Consider the following 14,985-nt stretch of genomic DNA (forward strand, 5'->3'; position numbering starts at 1 on the left):
GAGTACAAGACAGTCAAGAGCCCATGTCACAACTTCAACATGGTGGATCCAGATGGGGTGCTGCCCCCTCATGTGCCCCAACATGAGGCCTCCCTCTCCATCTCTCCTGCTGTCCCGCAGATGGGCAAATGGCTGGAGGTCCACTCCTCAGTGTACGACCTCAGGAAAGGATCAGCATCTTCCGCCTCTGGGTCATCCGGCCTCAAGAAGCACAACACCAACTCATCCAACTCCTCCCACTTGGCGAGACATCACAGCTTCAACCGTGTGGAGACACCACCTCCCGCTCCTCAGAGAGTGGACTCCATACAAATGACAGCACAGGGCATATCTCTATCACAGCAGCCCGGAATGAGCCCCAACAGTTCACTGCCCCGGACGGGCCTCAAACACCTCAAGCCTGATGTTCCTCCCAAACCTTCTGTAGTCTCTCTCTCAACGAAAAAGTCCAGTGACTCCTGCACATAGTCAGTCAGCCTGTTAGCTAGTCCAATGTGAACTAACAGTAGGTTTTTCCAAGAGAGCGAGAAAACAGGGAACACTGTACAATATGCATCTTATTTTCATGTGTATTTTTTTTTTTTGTGTACAGTGGAACATGCAAAACAGTTTTTTAAAAGGAATAACCTCTTTTTATATAAATATGTAAATATACAAATGGTTGTTGTCATTTGTTGCTGTTTTCGAGCTCATGCTCTCACTGGCTCCCAGATCCTCTGTGAACAAACGTGTGACTGTAACGGAAGTTACTGCACCGTGTAGTGACCGTAGCCATGGTTCTCTTGTTTGTGGTGTCTTTGGTCGTTAGGACTCGACTCGAACCTTTGCTGGTAAAAGCACACGAGGAGACCACACAGAGAAGTTCGTAGAATAATCGTTGTACAGTACCTTAAGGACTGATGAACTGGAGTCGACAGGAACTCAAGCTCAGACTAAAAGAACAGACAGCTGCCTGAGATCTGTAGGAAACTGTGAAAAGCCTCTCAGTGTTACAGCAATCAAGTCCTGCTTGGGTTTGACTGAGATCCAGGCCCAGGATGATCCTCTGGTTAACTGGTTACTGAATAACACATGACAAAAATGAAAAAGACTGACTTTTATAATTAATCAAGTTTGAGAAACGTTATTTAAAGTCATTAAACTGGAGCCAGTAGAACTTTCGCAATGACCCATGGTCTCACCAGGTCTTACTGTTTGTCAGTGGGACTCACAGCGTGACGTGACGCGGAGGAGATATTCATTTAAACTGTGCCAGACAGGGACCTCTAACTTCACAGACCAGAATTTTTTCATGCTGAAATTAAATGTTTAAAAAAATGGAAGAAAAAAAAACTAACCCTAATTCTCACCGTTTTACTCCTCCTGCACTCTCTCCCTCACCTCCACCCATGCCTTCAAAGCTCAGTGTTGCATGTTGCAAATAAAAGAGAGCCAGCTGCAATGAACAGTACAGGAAAAAAACCAGACCCACAAAGTGATGCTGCGAGTGAAGGGAGTGACGCCTCCGTCTTAAAACGGATCTGTCTTTTGTGCCGGTGTATAAAGAGCAGGAATCTATAGAAACGAACATTTTTCTCCACATGTAAATCTGTGCCTTACACCCTGAAGTAGTGGTGTAGTTGAATGGCTGTTAACTTGTCTCCTTGTGTAATTTTCTTTTTATTATTTTGCTTCGTTTGTTTGTTTCTAGACATAACACACAGTTCACAGATAAGAGAAGAAGAATGAGGGTAACTATTCTCTGACTCACACAACACACATGCACTCTCATTTTTGTGCTTCATTTCTAATTGTGCTATTCATTCCCTGAAGAAAAAGAATCCCTTGAAGACTTGAGTGTTTTGGTTTTTTTTTTTTTTTTTTTATACATTTTCTCTTTAATACAAGTTTTGGTATTATATACTGTATATATATATATATATATATATATATATATATATATTCTTCTTCTTTTTCTTTCGGCTTTGTCCCTTTTTCAGGGGTTGCCACAGCAAATCATTGATTTCCATCTCTCCCTGTTCTCTGCATCTCCTACTCTGACTCCAACTATCTGCATGTCCTCCCTCACTGCATCCATATATCTCCTCTTTGGCCTTCCTCTCTTTCTCCTACCTGGTAGCTCCATCTCTAACATTCTTCTACCAATGTATCCACTGTCCCTCCTCTGCACATGTCCAAACCATCTCAATCTGGCTTCTCTAGCTTTTTCTCCAAACCTTCCTGTCTGTGTTGTCCCTCTAATGACCTCATTCCTGACCCTGTCCATTCTTGTCACTCCTAAAGAGAATCTTAGCATCTTTAACTCTGCCACCTCCAGCTCCTCCTCCTGTCTTCTGCCTATTGCTACTGTCTCTAAACCATACATCATGGCTGGTCTCACCACTGTCCTGTAAACCTTTCCCTTCACCTTAGCTGACACTCTTCTGTCACAGATCACTCCTGACACTTTTCTCCAGCTGTTCCATCCTGCCTGTACTCTATTCTTCACCTCTCTTCCACAGTCTCCGCTGCTCTGAACAGTTGATCCTAAGTACCTAAACTCCTGCACCTTCACCACCTCTGCTCCTTGTAGCCTCACTATTTCACTGTTCTGCCTTTCGTTTACACACATGTACTCTGTCTTGCTGCGACTGACCTTCATTCCTCTTCTTTCTAGTGCAAACCTCCACCTCTCTAGGTTCTCTTCTAGCTGCTGCCTACTCTCACTACAGATCACAATGTCATCTGCAAACATCATAGTCCATGGGGACTCCTGTCTGACCTCATCTGTCAATCTGTCCATCACCACAGCAAACAAGAAGGGGCTCAGGGCCGATCCTTGATGTAGTCCCACCTCCACTTTGAAGTCTTCTGTCCTCCCAACAGCGCACCTCACTACTGTTGTACGCTGTCTCCTTGGACTGACGATGAATTAACTGATTAATTATAAAAAAATTATAAAAACATAACTTGTCACTTGAGAAGGCCAACATGTGTGCAGCCTTCCAGCAGAGCAGACATACACACACACCACTCAGACTCAGACGCCCCATTACTTCACACACTTATGGCTTGTTGCATGTGTGGTAACACCTGTTGGTTGGACAGATGTCAACGCAGGCTGGTTCCTGCGTTGACTTTTTAAAAACAAACAATATGAAATCATACCATATTTTAACCCCTTTCTTAAAAAAAAAAACATGTGAAGAAGAATTTCTAGCATTTTTAATTTGCTTCACTAAGATCACAACCAGCCACTATTTGTATGCTGGGTCTGTGTGGACACAAAATCCACCTCAAAGTGGGACGTGTAGAAAATTCTCCATAGGCTCCAGGAATGATCAAACTAAATGTCCATACAGTATGTGGGTCAGGGGCAGCGTGTACCCATCTGTAATTCGCAAACTTTCAAACGTTCACAGCTTTTGCTTCAGAACTTGACCCCTAAGGGATGCCCACCCCTACTTTGAGAACCAATGCTCTAGCCTTAAAGAAAGAACATAGTTTTTCTGAGTCTTTAAGATTTCTCTTAAAGACTCTCTCTCTCTTTCTCTTACATGACCTTCACCTGGACTGAAACCCTTGGCCAACAAATGGTAAAAACTGAAATTCAGGAAATAGGAAAGAGAAATGATTTTTACGATGTTTACTGACAAATGTAATGAATTGTTAAACAAACGGAACAATTTGTTTTAATCATTCAACATTGAAATCATGTGAGAACTCCCTTGGTGTCGTTTGTGGTGAAGTTTCTAGTGCTCTTTCAGAATCATGGTCCAGGGATTTGCTCCCGGCGTGGTATGTTACCAACAGACTTTCAGCTGGACACAAAAAAAAAACTCACCTGGATCGGACTGGATGTATTTTCTTGTCAAAAATGTGTTTCTCGTGTGTCCTTTAAACCTTGCTGACTTGACCTCTGCACAAAATATGAACATCAAAGTCACATTTGGGTCAGGGATCAAACATTCCCCGTCGCAGGGTGAATTTTGCGGCTGTGGCTTCATGTCAGAGCCTGTGGATGTTCTGATGTTGTCTGGATTGGGTTAGACTGTGACGGCCGCAGTAGACAGTGAGGTTCTTTGGTGTGTGCCTTTTTGTCTCTCACCCTTGTTATGAAACACAAGTTAGATGCAAGTCCACTCTTCAACTCTTGGGAACTTTGTATGCTTGTAAGATATTGTGATGTCACAAAGTTGTGATGTCCACTTCGTTAACATCCGATTCACAACTTAATGTATGTTGTAATTAATGCAAAGTGTAATTAAAAAAAATAATAAAGTTCTTGTCATGAAGATTTGCTCCTGAACGTTTTTCTTCGGTTTGGAACATTGAGTTATTTTTCCTACAACCCGATCAGCTGTTGGTGTTGAATTTGTGATGTTGAAGAAAAACTGTGCAGAGTCTCCTCCGATCGAGATTTATCTGAAAAGACAGGAGAAAACACTGCACGTTTGTGACCTCAACTCTATTCTTCTTCTTTGCTTGTAAAAGCAACAGTGACCTCTGAAGGTCTGAGAAGTGTTTCTTCACAATCAGACACCACTCCCGATATAAAACAGAAGTTGAGCAGGTGAAAATGTGATTTAAAAACTGATGTGCGATTTCTAATGCAGTGTGAACTCAGTGCAGAGATGGAGATTGTCAAGTTTAATTCCTCTACAACACCTAACCCACTGGGAGCTGATAATGTTGAGTGGGTTTGCTACAATCCATCCACACATCTATAGGAAATCAATAAACTTTTAAAATATATTCCAAGAGCAGTTAGTTTAATGTAAAGGCCTTTTTGGGGGCAATGAGACTAAATGGAATGAGGCTTCATCATTAAGTATCTCTCTGAAGAGCAGAAGAAAGGACTTGACGTGGAAAATAAAGATAAAACATGACAATTTAAAAATGAACAAGAAAATTACCATTTGAATTAACTACATCCCATAATAACTTCAATGGATTTTTAAAAATGGTTCATGAAAATGCTGCTTTAATATAATATATACAGTATATACGTTAGGGCTGTCAAAGGTTTAAAAAATGTATTGTTACAAATTCTCCAATCCTGGTAAGTTGGCTCCAATCAGCACAGTTTATTTACAAAGCTACAAAGGTGATCAATTCTGTGACAAAGTGAACGGTGAAGAGGTGCTCCTGTGCAAATGAGGTGACACCAAACAATCCCACACACGTGTCTCCTTCCCTGGGCATGAATCCCGCTCCAAGCAACATAGAAAGGGGGGTTATCCACAAGGTAACCACATTAACAGAGAATTAACCCTTGACTCACCACCCGATTGAGTACAACACTCTGGAGCTGATCCTCTGGCAGGACGGACCTTAAATGCTCCCTCCGCCCCAATTGGAAGTGCCGGCAGGGGCGCGCCTCCACCACCCAGCCAAATACCGCTGTGAACAGTCGACGTACGCCCACACCAGGAAGCCAACTATTACATGTATGTGATTATTCAAAGGAGAGCCCTTCTTAATCACAATAAGGTAGATGTATGAGCGTCACATTTCATTTTTATTACTGACATATATATTTTATATATTTATATATATTTGCATATATGTACATTCTGTACATATACAGTATACTGTATATACAGTATACACATATATACATATATAAGTATTTATACATACATATGTATGTATATATTTACATATATGAAACGTTTTATATGAAAAAACTGATGAAATTGAAAGAATAAATTCGATTTTTTTTGTGTTTCCATTCCCAGCTATTTTCAGGAGCTACATTTCTCCTCCGTTCAGAAGAACATTTGTTTTTTTCCCTCTTTTTTCTTCAGGCTTTGCCACAGTGGGTAATCTGCGTAGTTATGATGGCCACATTATCAAGGCTCATGAAGGGCGTTGGTGGCTAGAGAATAATAGCAATATGCCATAAGGTGAACCCTATTATCGTTTCATCTCGCTCCGACGTCTGCGAACTGCACGATCTTAACTTCATAAAAAAAAAAAAAACGAGTTACGTTAAACTTACAGCAAAAAGTTTGTCGCAAAAAATCCTGCCCAGTTTTTATGGCGAGGCATTTTATGCCAAACTAGTTTCTTCAGGGCGTAATAACATTTTGGTTCGCGAGTGGTGGCACAGTTCAACACGTGATTGTGCTAGACCAATCGAGTAGCTGATTGATGTCAACACTCCGGCAACACAGCTACTTCCGTGGTTCTATTTAACGTTAGCGATAGAAAGGAATTCCCCCAAAATTCTTCTAAAGTGGGCAAAATGGATTCTAAACAGTTACAACACTTTATACATAGCCGCCTGCACGAAGAACAATGAGGAAAATAGACGATAAGGTGAACTTTCCATGTTAAGTCATTTTGATCAATAAAAGGAAATAATCAATTTATTCATTCATTCATTTATTCACTCCTAACTAAATACAACACTGATCAATAATAAAAAATATTTATTAAAACATATATAAATACAGTATGTACAATATATAAAACAATACAAAACAGCATAATAAAATGAATGGTAATATTAACAATGCAACCACTGCAATACAACTCTGAGGCAATAGGCTACACACGACATGTTAGCCTTCACTGTCAGTGTCAGGGCAGTCGTCATCCTCCTTCTCCTCAATTTCCTTTATGTTTGCACAGTGGCAACACTGATACAGGTCTGTACAACAGAGTCCTGCAGGGACACAGGAACACCTACCTGTCTCACAAGCACTCACCTTGCAGCTGCAGTGTATGACATGCAAAACGTTGTCAGGGGCCGGATTTCTTGTCATCCATGTGACATGTAGGTTTCCATCTTCTAGGTGCCAACCGTATCCGGCAGGTGATGGAGCACCTATATTTTGACTGCAGCCTGATAATTTGCCCTTTTGCAGTGCTGATGGAGGGCATTATTTGTAGGGGGAATAGACAATTCTGGCAAGGCTGATGACCTACAGAAAGCCTTGTACCTAACCTCATTGACATTTTCAGCAGCTGGCTGATCATACAGATGGCATACATATTTGCAAAGTAGTGCAAATGTTGAGTGGTCCAAGTTTAAGTTAGCACCCATATTTTTCAAAGCCTTGAGGTACTCCAAAGGTTTCTCACATGCTACAGAAAATGTCTTTCTTTTGCGTTTACCATAAAAGGCACTTTTGGAGTCACACCCAGAGAATGTATGTATGACAATCAATGCTGAACACACACTGGTTCTGAGAGCTGATGTCGTCCGTACCTGTGAAAAAATATAAGCTGCATGGTATGATAATAATAATATACGTTTATTTCACAGGTAAATTTGTCTGCAGACTTACAGCAATGACTGCCACATCAGTGTCAGGGCTCTTAATGATGACAGTTGTGTGCTCCTGTGCAGCATGTTGTACATGCAAAAACATCATTGTGTCACATTTTTCATGATCACACTGCAGGTCTTCAACAGCATGAACAGATTGTACACCCTCCATTACAGTCACACAGTGACATCGATCCTTATGTGTTATGCACAAGCTGAGGTCTTTGCCTACTCCTGTAAGGTCTGCATTACGATGTATTTGTCCTCTTGCATATTATGCATATGGCTGAAAGGACGGGGCCAGAGCTCGCTATGGGCAGGCCTGACCTGGGTCTAAGTTTCTTTGTCGTCCTGCTTGATGTTGGTGGGATGGCCTCACTTCTTGAGCGGTCTTCCGTATCCTCTCCCCTCTTTATCTCACGCTCGAGACGGCTTTTCACTTTTGCAGTTGCACGCTTGTCAATAAACCTCCGGTAGCATGTGGGCTGGAAAGCAGTTTATCTCACGCTCGAGACGGCTTTTCACTTTTGCAGTTGCACGCTTGTCAATAAACCTCCGGTAGCATGTGGGCTGGAAAGCAGTGTTCTCGGGAATGCTTTCAAACTCTAAATCCAGGCAGTGTTTGTAGTTTTCAGCTACGTATCGGCACTCACCCCTCAACCCGAGCCATTGTTGTAGACTCTTCTTGTACGTATTCCACCGTGCGAGTGTGAAATCCTGAATCTTTTCATGCTTCACAGAGGCTATGTGCATATAGCACAGGTTATGTCCTGAAGATTTTGTTTTTTTACTCATTTTTGGTGAGTTTCCTCTTCTTCGGTACTGCTAAATGAAACTCTGCAGGCAGCCATCTTGCTTTTCTGTTTACCAAAAGCTGCTACCCTATTGGTGTAGTCAGGTCACGTATCGGCTGTGCCACCTCGTGCACCAAAATCTTATTGTGCCCTGAAAACGCTAGTTCTGAATAAAATGCCACGCTATAAAAAATGGGCAAGATTTTTTGCAACAAACTTTTTGCTGTAAGCTTAACATAACTCCTTTTTATGAACTAAAGATTGTGTCGTTTGCAGACGTCGGAGCGGAATTCAATTTCTGAAAGACTTTTCGTGCTTCACCTTACGCCCTACAACTCAGGGTTAAGTGTCTGGCCCAGGGCAACTTTGGCAAACAGCTGGATGGGAAACCAGGTCTTTGGGGCGGAGAAGGAACTTTCTAGAGTTTTCGTTTCAGCTCCTTCCTACATGTTCATTGTCATAGTTCTTATCTGCTCTGCTTCAGAAGTTTACTTTCTTTAAATAAAAATGTAAAAACAACTTTATCAAACCCTGTCTGTGAGCTCACAGTGACCTCTACACCGACTCATAAAATTAATATCCAGGCTCTGACATATGACCAGGAAAACAAATATCATCGTCTGTGATGCAGTATTAATGAGTCACACTAAGCAGAGCAGCTCTGATACCAAATCCTGGTTTCCAGTTTCAGATGTCAGCACTTCCATGACCTGGACTCCACAGCACATCCTGGGTGTAATTTTTCAAGAAATATGGCTTTGGCAGTGGCACTGACACCAGTGTGTTTGATCTCAAGGTGAGTCATGTGTTACTGACCCTGGTACAAGTCAGGCTGCACCTGAGGATCAGATAACCAGGATGTGGTGCAGCTAATGAGGCCTGTCACTGTCTGCACAATGCTGCATTGTACACGCTGCGTTCAAGCATCCCTTTGTGTCACAGATCAAAACTCAAGATACTGGAGCAGTCAGTCATTCCTCCTGGTCGTCAGTGTGGAGGCTTCATCAGGCAGCCAGTTCATCAGGGCGTGGCTGATGGCTTCACCGTGGTATTTATCAGGTCAAATTAGGAGCCTGTGTGTCTGTGTTCACGTTGAGTGAGGACAGGACCGATAGGTGGTTATTCTGGAAGGTTCCAGAACTCAAACAGACTTAATAGTTTCTGTGTTATTCCTAATAAGAAAATCTTTCTTATTATCCAGGATAAATTGACATTCCTGGATATGACAAAAATATTGAAAAACTCTGCATACTGCTAATAACATAGGCAGTTCAATGTATGTTTTTATATGTGACTAATCCAACTGATGGAAGTATTAATGTTGGGAAAGCTCAAAGCGCTTAGTTGAAATGAAGACTTTTTTCCAAAGTGCATTAAAATTTTAATCTGAATAATTTCAGAAGATGAATTAATGCAAGTGGCGCTTTGGCCCAGAGGCAATGTCTCTGTCATTGGTGTGGAAATCCAGGAAGGAAGGCTTGGGGGGGTTGGTGCGGTGCAATGTGATTTGGGTGGCGACTGCTACCCCCCAACCCGGTAACGGATAAGCGGATGACAATGGATGGATGGATGGATGGATGGATGGATGAATTAATGCAATAAGCAAGTTCATTTTAACAGCTGTAAATCTTAAATAAGTAAAACATGTTAAGACACGTTTCTCAGGTGTCAAAGAACTGTCACGGGTTTTATTACTAATTTTTCAAAAAGCATTGAGTTTCACCTTAATCAGGTTTTTTTCAACTCTACAAAATAAAAAATAAAAGCAAAAAGCAAGTGGAAACTGATGCAAAAATCATTAAAGTCTCACTGGTCAATACAATAACATCAATGTGAAGACATTTAGATTACAGTGAGGGGGAGAATAGTACACGTATAAAAATTTAAACGATAACACAATTGGTGTTTTACTGTGTGATAATAATTTTTTATGGCTGTTTTGTCCGTTGTGTAACTTGCAGGTGGTTTTATACCATCAAACTCCCATTAATGGGTTTGAACCCTGTTCTAACAGTCATTGAAGTTTTTGTCACCTCGTTGTACTGCACTCAGGGTTTGAGGACTACTGCATCAAAGGTAAGTAGAAGCTGTGTTTATGTCAAACAGCAAGAGGGAAGATATCCACAGATCACAACTTTGTAAAAAAATAAAAATAAAATAATAATAGTAATAATTAAAAACATTACTTTTAAAAATATAAATAAATAAAAAGAGTTTTCCAAGAAACTGGACGACTGGTTGTACAAATATCAGTCTGGATGTTACTCTGTTAAGATGTTGTAAATACATTTATTCAATCTTTACAATATATTAATTATGTTAAGTTTCCATATCAATTTATACTGTTATTGAATGCTGTTATTGTGCTGTACTAAAAAGAAAAGTGTTGAAGACAGGTGTGCATGCTGATAGTTTACATAACAGGATGATATGGACAGCACTGAATGGTACCGACTGTTACACTTGGAGATAGAGACAGGACACAGGACACAGAACCGGTCAGAACTGGTTTCTTTGCCCAAATAAGGAGACCGACGGAAGATCAACAAAAGACAAAGAGAGAAAAACATCCGAACTGCATGGTCTTATCTGACTTGATTAACTACAGCATTTCCACATAGCTCCTATTGGTGGAGAATCCTAGTTTGAAGCAGTCTTTACCAATCAGTGCTCAGAAGTTACGCGAGAACACCACATGGCTGTAAGAGGACTTCCTCAGTGCAGTTCTGAATGTAACCATTGTTCTGCACTCCTTGCTGCAAGTAAAACTTTTTTTTTCTCAAGTTTGAGATCTCGTATTTGATTCTTTATTTGATCAGATCTTTATTTGATCTTTATTTGAATTTCTTTGTGTGTTAGGAAACTGGGGTATGGACTAACAACATTTTTTACAGTCCTAACTAATAGAAAAAGTTTCCTGACATACTCCAATCCTGAAGATAATATATATAATTTACAGGAGTAAAAAGATAATTTCCAAAAACAAACGTGTAGTTGAATATAAGTTCAAATAAACTTCACGGAGCACTAGATCTGAACTGACAACCTTCTCGTCACTTCCTCGTTCTCCTTCGTCTAATCTGTCAACTTCCTCTTTACATTTATAAATAATGAATTATATTTTTATTATTCCTGTTCTAAATCATACTATACTACTGACTAAATCACATGTACAGATACTTGATTAGGTCAAAGAAAAACAAATTTGTTTGATTATAGCAAACCAACGGAGTGACATCCCACTGTTACTGTGGAAACCAGTATAGGAGTCAGAGCAGCCACCTGTGGCTCCACACACTAATACCTAATGGATCTGGCCATCAGTAAGTACATAAAAATGGTCTTTTGATTAGCAGTCTCATGGGAAATACAGTGTACTACAAATCTTTCTACTGCAATTCATTAGCAGTCGCTGCGTCTCGTGGGCTGACACAATGACCCGTCGATGCCAGAGAAGCTCCGACACAATAAATCAGCCACCCACCAGTCATCCAGACATTCGAGCAGGGATCCAGCCCCGGAGCTGAACCTGGTCTACATCAGTTTAACGCAGCCTGGTACTGCTCATTTTCAGTGCCTGACAATTTGTTGTCACAACAAGCTCAGGTGTGTGCTAATCCTCCCATCCAGCTATCATTATCCCCACACTGATACTGTCTGCAGCCACTGCTGCTCATTGGCACAAAACCCAGGTTTTTATGCATTTTCAAAATTAATTTTTGACAAGGCTGAGGAGGGAGGAGAAAAAGAGAAAATTAATATTAGCTCATTCAAAAAACATGCTGTGAAGAGACAGTAAAGCAGACAGGAATGAAGATCTGAGCTCTTCCTCTGTCTTTCTCCATCACAAACACACACATTCTCTTTCTCTCTCGCTCTCTCTCTATGCTGGAATAATGTGTCCCCTGTGAATTAATAAGGGTTCTGTGAGTCACTAATGGGGGTCAATAGGCCTCTTATTGACCATTCTGCCTATTAATTGCTTTATTGTCATCATGGTGAAATAATTACATGCATCCGTAGAGGAGTCAGTGTGTCTGTCCATGTCTGTGGACGTGAGTGTGCTGTTGTACGTGTTCTGAGAAACACTGGGGTTTAAGAAACTAAATAGGAGGAAATAATCTTCCAGATTAAATTCGTTTTAGTTGTGTTTTAGTTTTTCATTAAATCATTTTTATATGGGGGGAACCTGTTCAGTGGGCTGAGTAAACTGTGTAAATGTTTTATTCATTTTATTAATTTTTACTGTTTTATTCATGGGTTTGATAATTTATTGGAAATTTCTATTGTCTAATGTGACAACAGCACCTCTTAGTTAAAACAGAAAGAATTGTTTTCTTTCAGATTCACAGTGTAAACAGTTGTTCATTAATATTAGGAAAATAAAACTGTCAGTGTTTCATCACTGTGGTGTGGATCGCTCGCTCTCGCTCTCTTTCTCTCTCTCTCTCTCTCTCACACACACACACACACTGCACATCACCTCATATCAGTACTAGTGATCTCCAAGAACACAGAATAAAATACTAGTGCTTGTATTGGTTTGGGAAAAAAAGTCATTGCTAAGAATGTACATATTTGAATCAGGACCTACAGTTGTTTTAAGATGTATTATTCTCACAAAGTGTGCATTAAGAAAAGGGACAGAAGTAAAACAGTACCTGATTAGTACTCAGTCCGATTACCACAAGCTAAGAACACACCATGTCACACCACAGCTGCACTTGTGTACTACAGTACAGGATGTATTTTGGCCTCTCCAACATTGCTCTTGTAAAACTAAATTCACACCAGGATTTGACACATCTCAACAGGAAGTTCCACCCCTGACCCTCCCCTCTGGGTTGTGTTTACAGTTCAACACCATGTGACCTGTGACTGGAAACATACACTAATTACAGGGTTCAGTGTCGTTGGCTGTTCTGAGACAATTGCCCCGTAAATAAGTCCCTGTGGAGGAGGAGAAGGAAAGAAAAGCCGACGTCACCTTCACTCACACAGTTTACCCCCTCAGATGTCCAGTGTGTTGACGTCCAACATTAATGTCTGTCTGACTGAAGGATGGCTCATCGCTGAACAAACGTCAAACATATTTGATGCTGTTGTCTCTGTGGGTTTGAACCACAGTCTACGTCCCACAGTCACTTGGCTTTCAGGAACTCATTATTGATTATTGAGAGAAGAATTCAACAGCATAAAATTTCGACGTTAAATTTGAATATTCTTTTAATACTCACTTTTCCTGATCACATGCTTTTTCTTTTCTGTGTTTTGCTTTGTTTGTTTTAAACATGTGTGTTTGTGGGGGAGGTGCTTTGTTGTGGGGACATTTTCAAGTCCCCTCTACGTAAGAGGCCATTTTAAGGTTTAAGGTTTGGTTTAAAGTTTGGAGTTAGTATTAAAACTAAGGCTGGGTGAGGGTAGGATTGAGATTAGCCATACATTTATACTGGGATTATGTGATGTCTCTGTGAAGTCCTCACAACACATTAAAAACCAGACTGTGAAATGCTATTTTGTGGTGACCCTTTGTCTTCATGGGGACATTTTTCAGGTCCCTTTGGGGTAAGTGGGTATTTTGAGGTGAAGATTTAGTCTGGAGTTAGGATTAGAATAAAGCATATCATAACCATCTCTAATGGTTAGGATTAGGGTGTTTTTCTGCAGTAACTTGGTCCCAGTTCTGGTTCATCCTTGTTGAACTCCCTCCACTAAAGAGTATTTTAGTCAAATGATATTGAGTACCTCACCTTAAACCTTTACTCTGCTGAGTACCTGTGTGATATATTGACCACGTCGTACAGCACAGTACCTTCATTACCACGTACAGTACCTTCTTTCTTCTGATCAATATTTGCTCACTGTCATTTTTAGCTGATTAGGGCTGGAGCAGTGATCTGGAAGTCAGCGAGAATTAGAGCAGAGCAGACATTACTGCCTTGTCATATACATAAAAGTCCACCAGAGACTTTCTAGTCGTGCAGGGAGAACATTAGCGCTTCTGGAACACCTTTACTGCAGTGTATGTACCTTTGAGTCTGGAAGCAGAGCTTGGCAGCAAAGGCAAATGTGAGGTAGAATACATTAGAACGGTCCGTGACTCATAGTGTGACATTGTTAACATGTGGACAATCGTTGGTGCAGGGCCAGCCATTATGTGCCTAATGGCATGTTCCCTAGATTATGTAAGTGTGTCTGGTGCTTTCAGAGAAAATCAACTCTTTTATTCACACACTTTTCCAAATGTGTCACTGGAACTTTTCCATTACCAAAAAAAGAAACCTTCATCTGTTCCATACACTGACGTTTTCTTGAAAGGGCCATGAGGTTCAATGAGTCACAGAGGAGGGAGGTTTGCGCTGAGAGGTACGAAACTGATCTGGAATGATCTGCAGCAAAATAAAACACCAGTGTTCAGCTCCGACTGCTCAGAAACACATAGGAACCTAAGAGAGAGAAGTGTAAGCGAGGATTCTCTCCTGCTGCTTTAGGCTGTGAAGAAACAGCAGAGTTTACCTCTGAGACTTCTTATGGCAAAGACAGCAGGGAGAAGAGCCAAGTCTCGTTCTGCTGCACTCACCCCCCCCAAATGTCCCAAAAAACCAGGTCAATGAAAGTGATGAATTATGAAAATAATAGCAGTCCAACATGATTAACCCTTGTGTAATGTTCATATTGTTGTTACTCAGCCAGCGTTTGTGGGTCTGATGGACCCGTTGCATTTTGTGGCTTTTGATGCCTCACAATCAACACTTCTATGTTAAAATACTGAACAGATGTTTACCTTATCCCAATTACAAGCAGTATAAACAATATATATGGTTAATATTTGCCCTTTACCTTTGTTAGGTCACATTTATATGTTATAGGTATGTTCTGTGTACCTACACTCTGTCCTCCTCCTGTCTAGGCCTTCTGTGTTTGTGTGTGTGT

The 14,985-nt window shown here is 40.8% G+C and overlaps 2 protein-coding genes across 2 annotated transcripts in view; one reads left to right on the forward strand and one right to left on the reverse strand.

Moving 5' to 3' along the window:
• Positions 1-1,831, forward strand: part of LOC103397160 (semaphorin-6A-like) — a 73,184-nt gene extending 71,353 nt beyond the window's left edge. Inside the window, exon 20 of the mRNA XM_025052703.1 lies at positions 4-1,831. Within this exon, the coding sequence (XP_024908471.1) occupies positions 4-468 (465 nt within the window). The 3' untranslated portion in view covers positions 469-1,831. The remainder of the gene's footprint in view (positions 1-3) is intronic.
• Positions 747-14,985, reverse strand: part of LOC112486334 (uncharacterized protein K02A2.6-like) — an 18,633-nt gene continuing 4,394 nt past the window's right edge. The window contains exon 2 of the mRNA XM_025052704.1: positions 747-827. Within this exon, the coding sequence (XP_024908472.1) occupies positions 747-827 (81 nt within the window). The remainder of the gene's footprint in view (positions 828-14,985) is intronic.

This window comes from Cynoglossus semilaevis, chromosome W (genome assembly GCF_000523025.1).
Source record: "Cynoglossus semilaevis isolate Cse_v1.0 chromosome W, Cse_v1.0, whole genome shotgun sequence".
NCBI lineage: Eukaryota > Metazoa > Chordata > Actinopteri > Pleuronectiformes > Cynoglossidae > Cynoglossus > Cynoglossus semilaevis.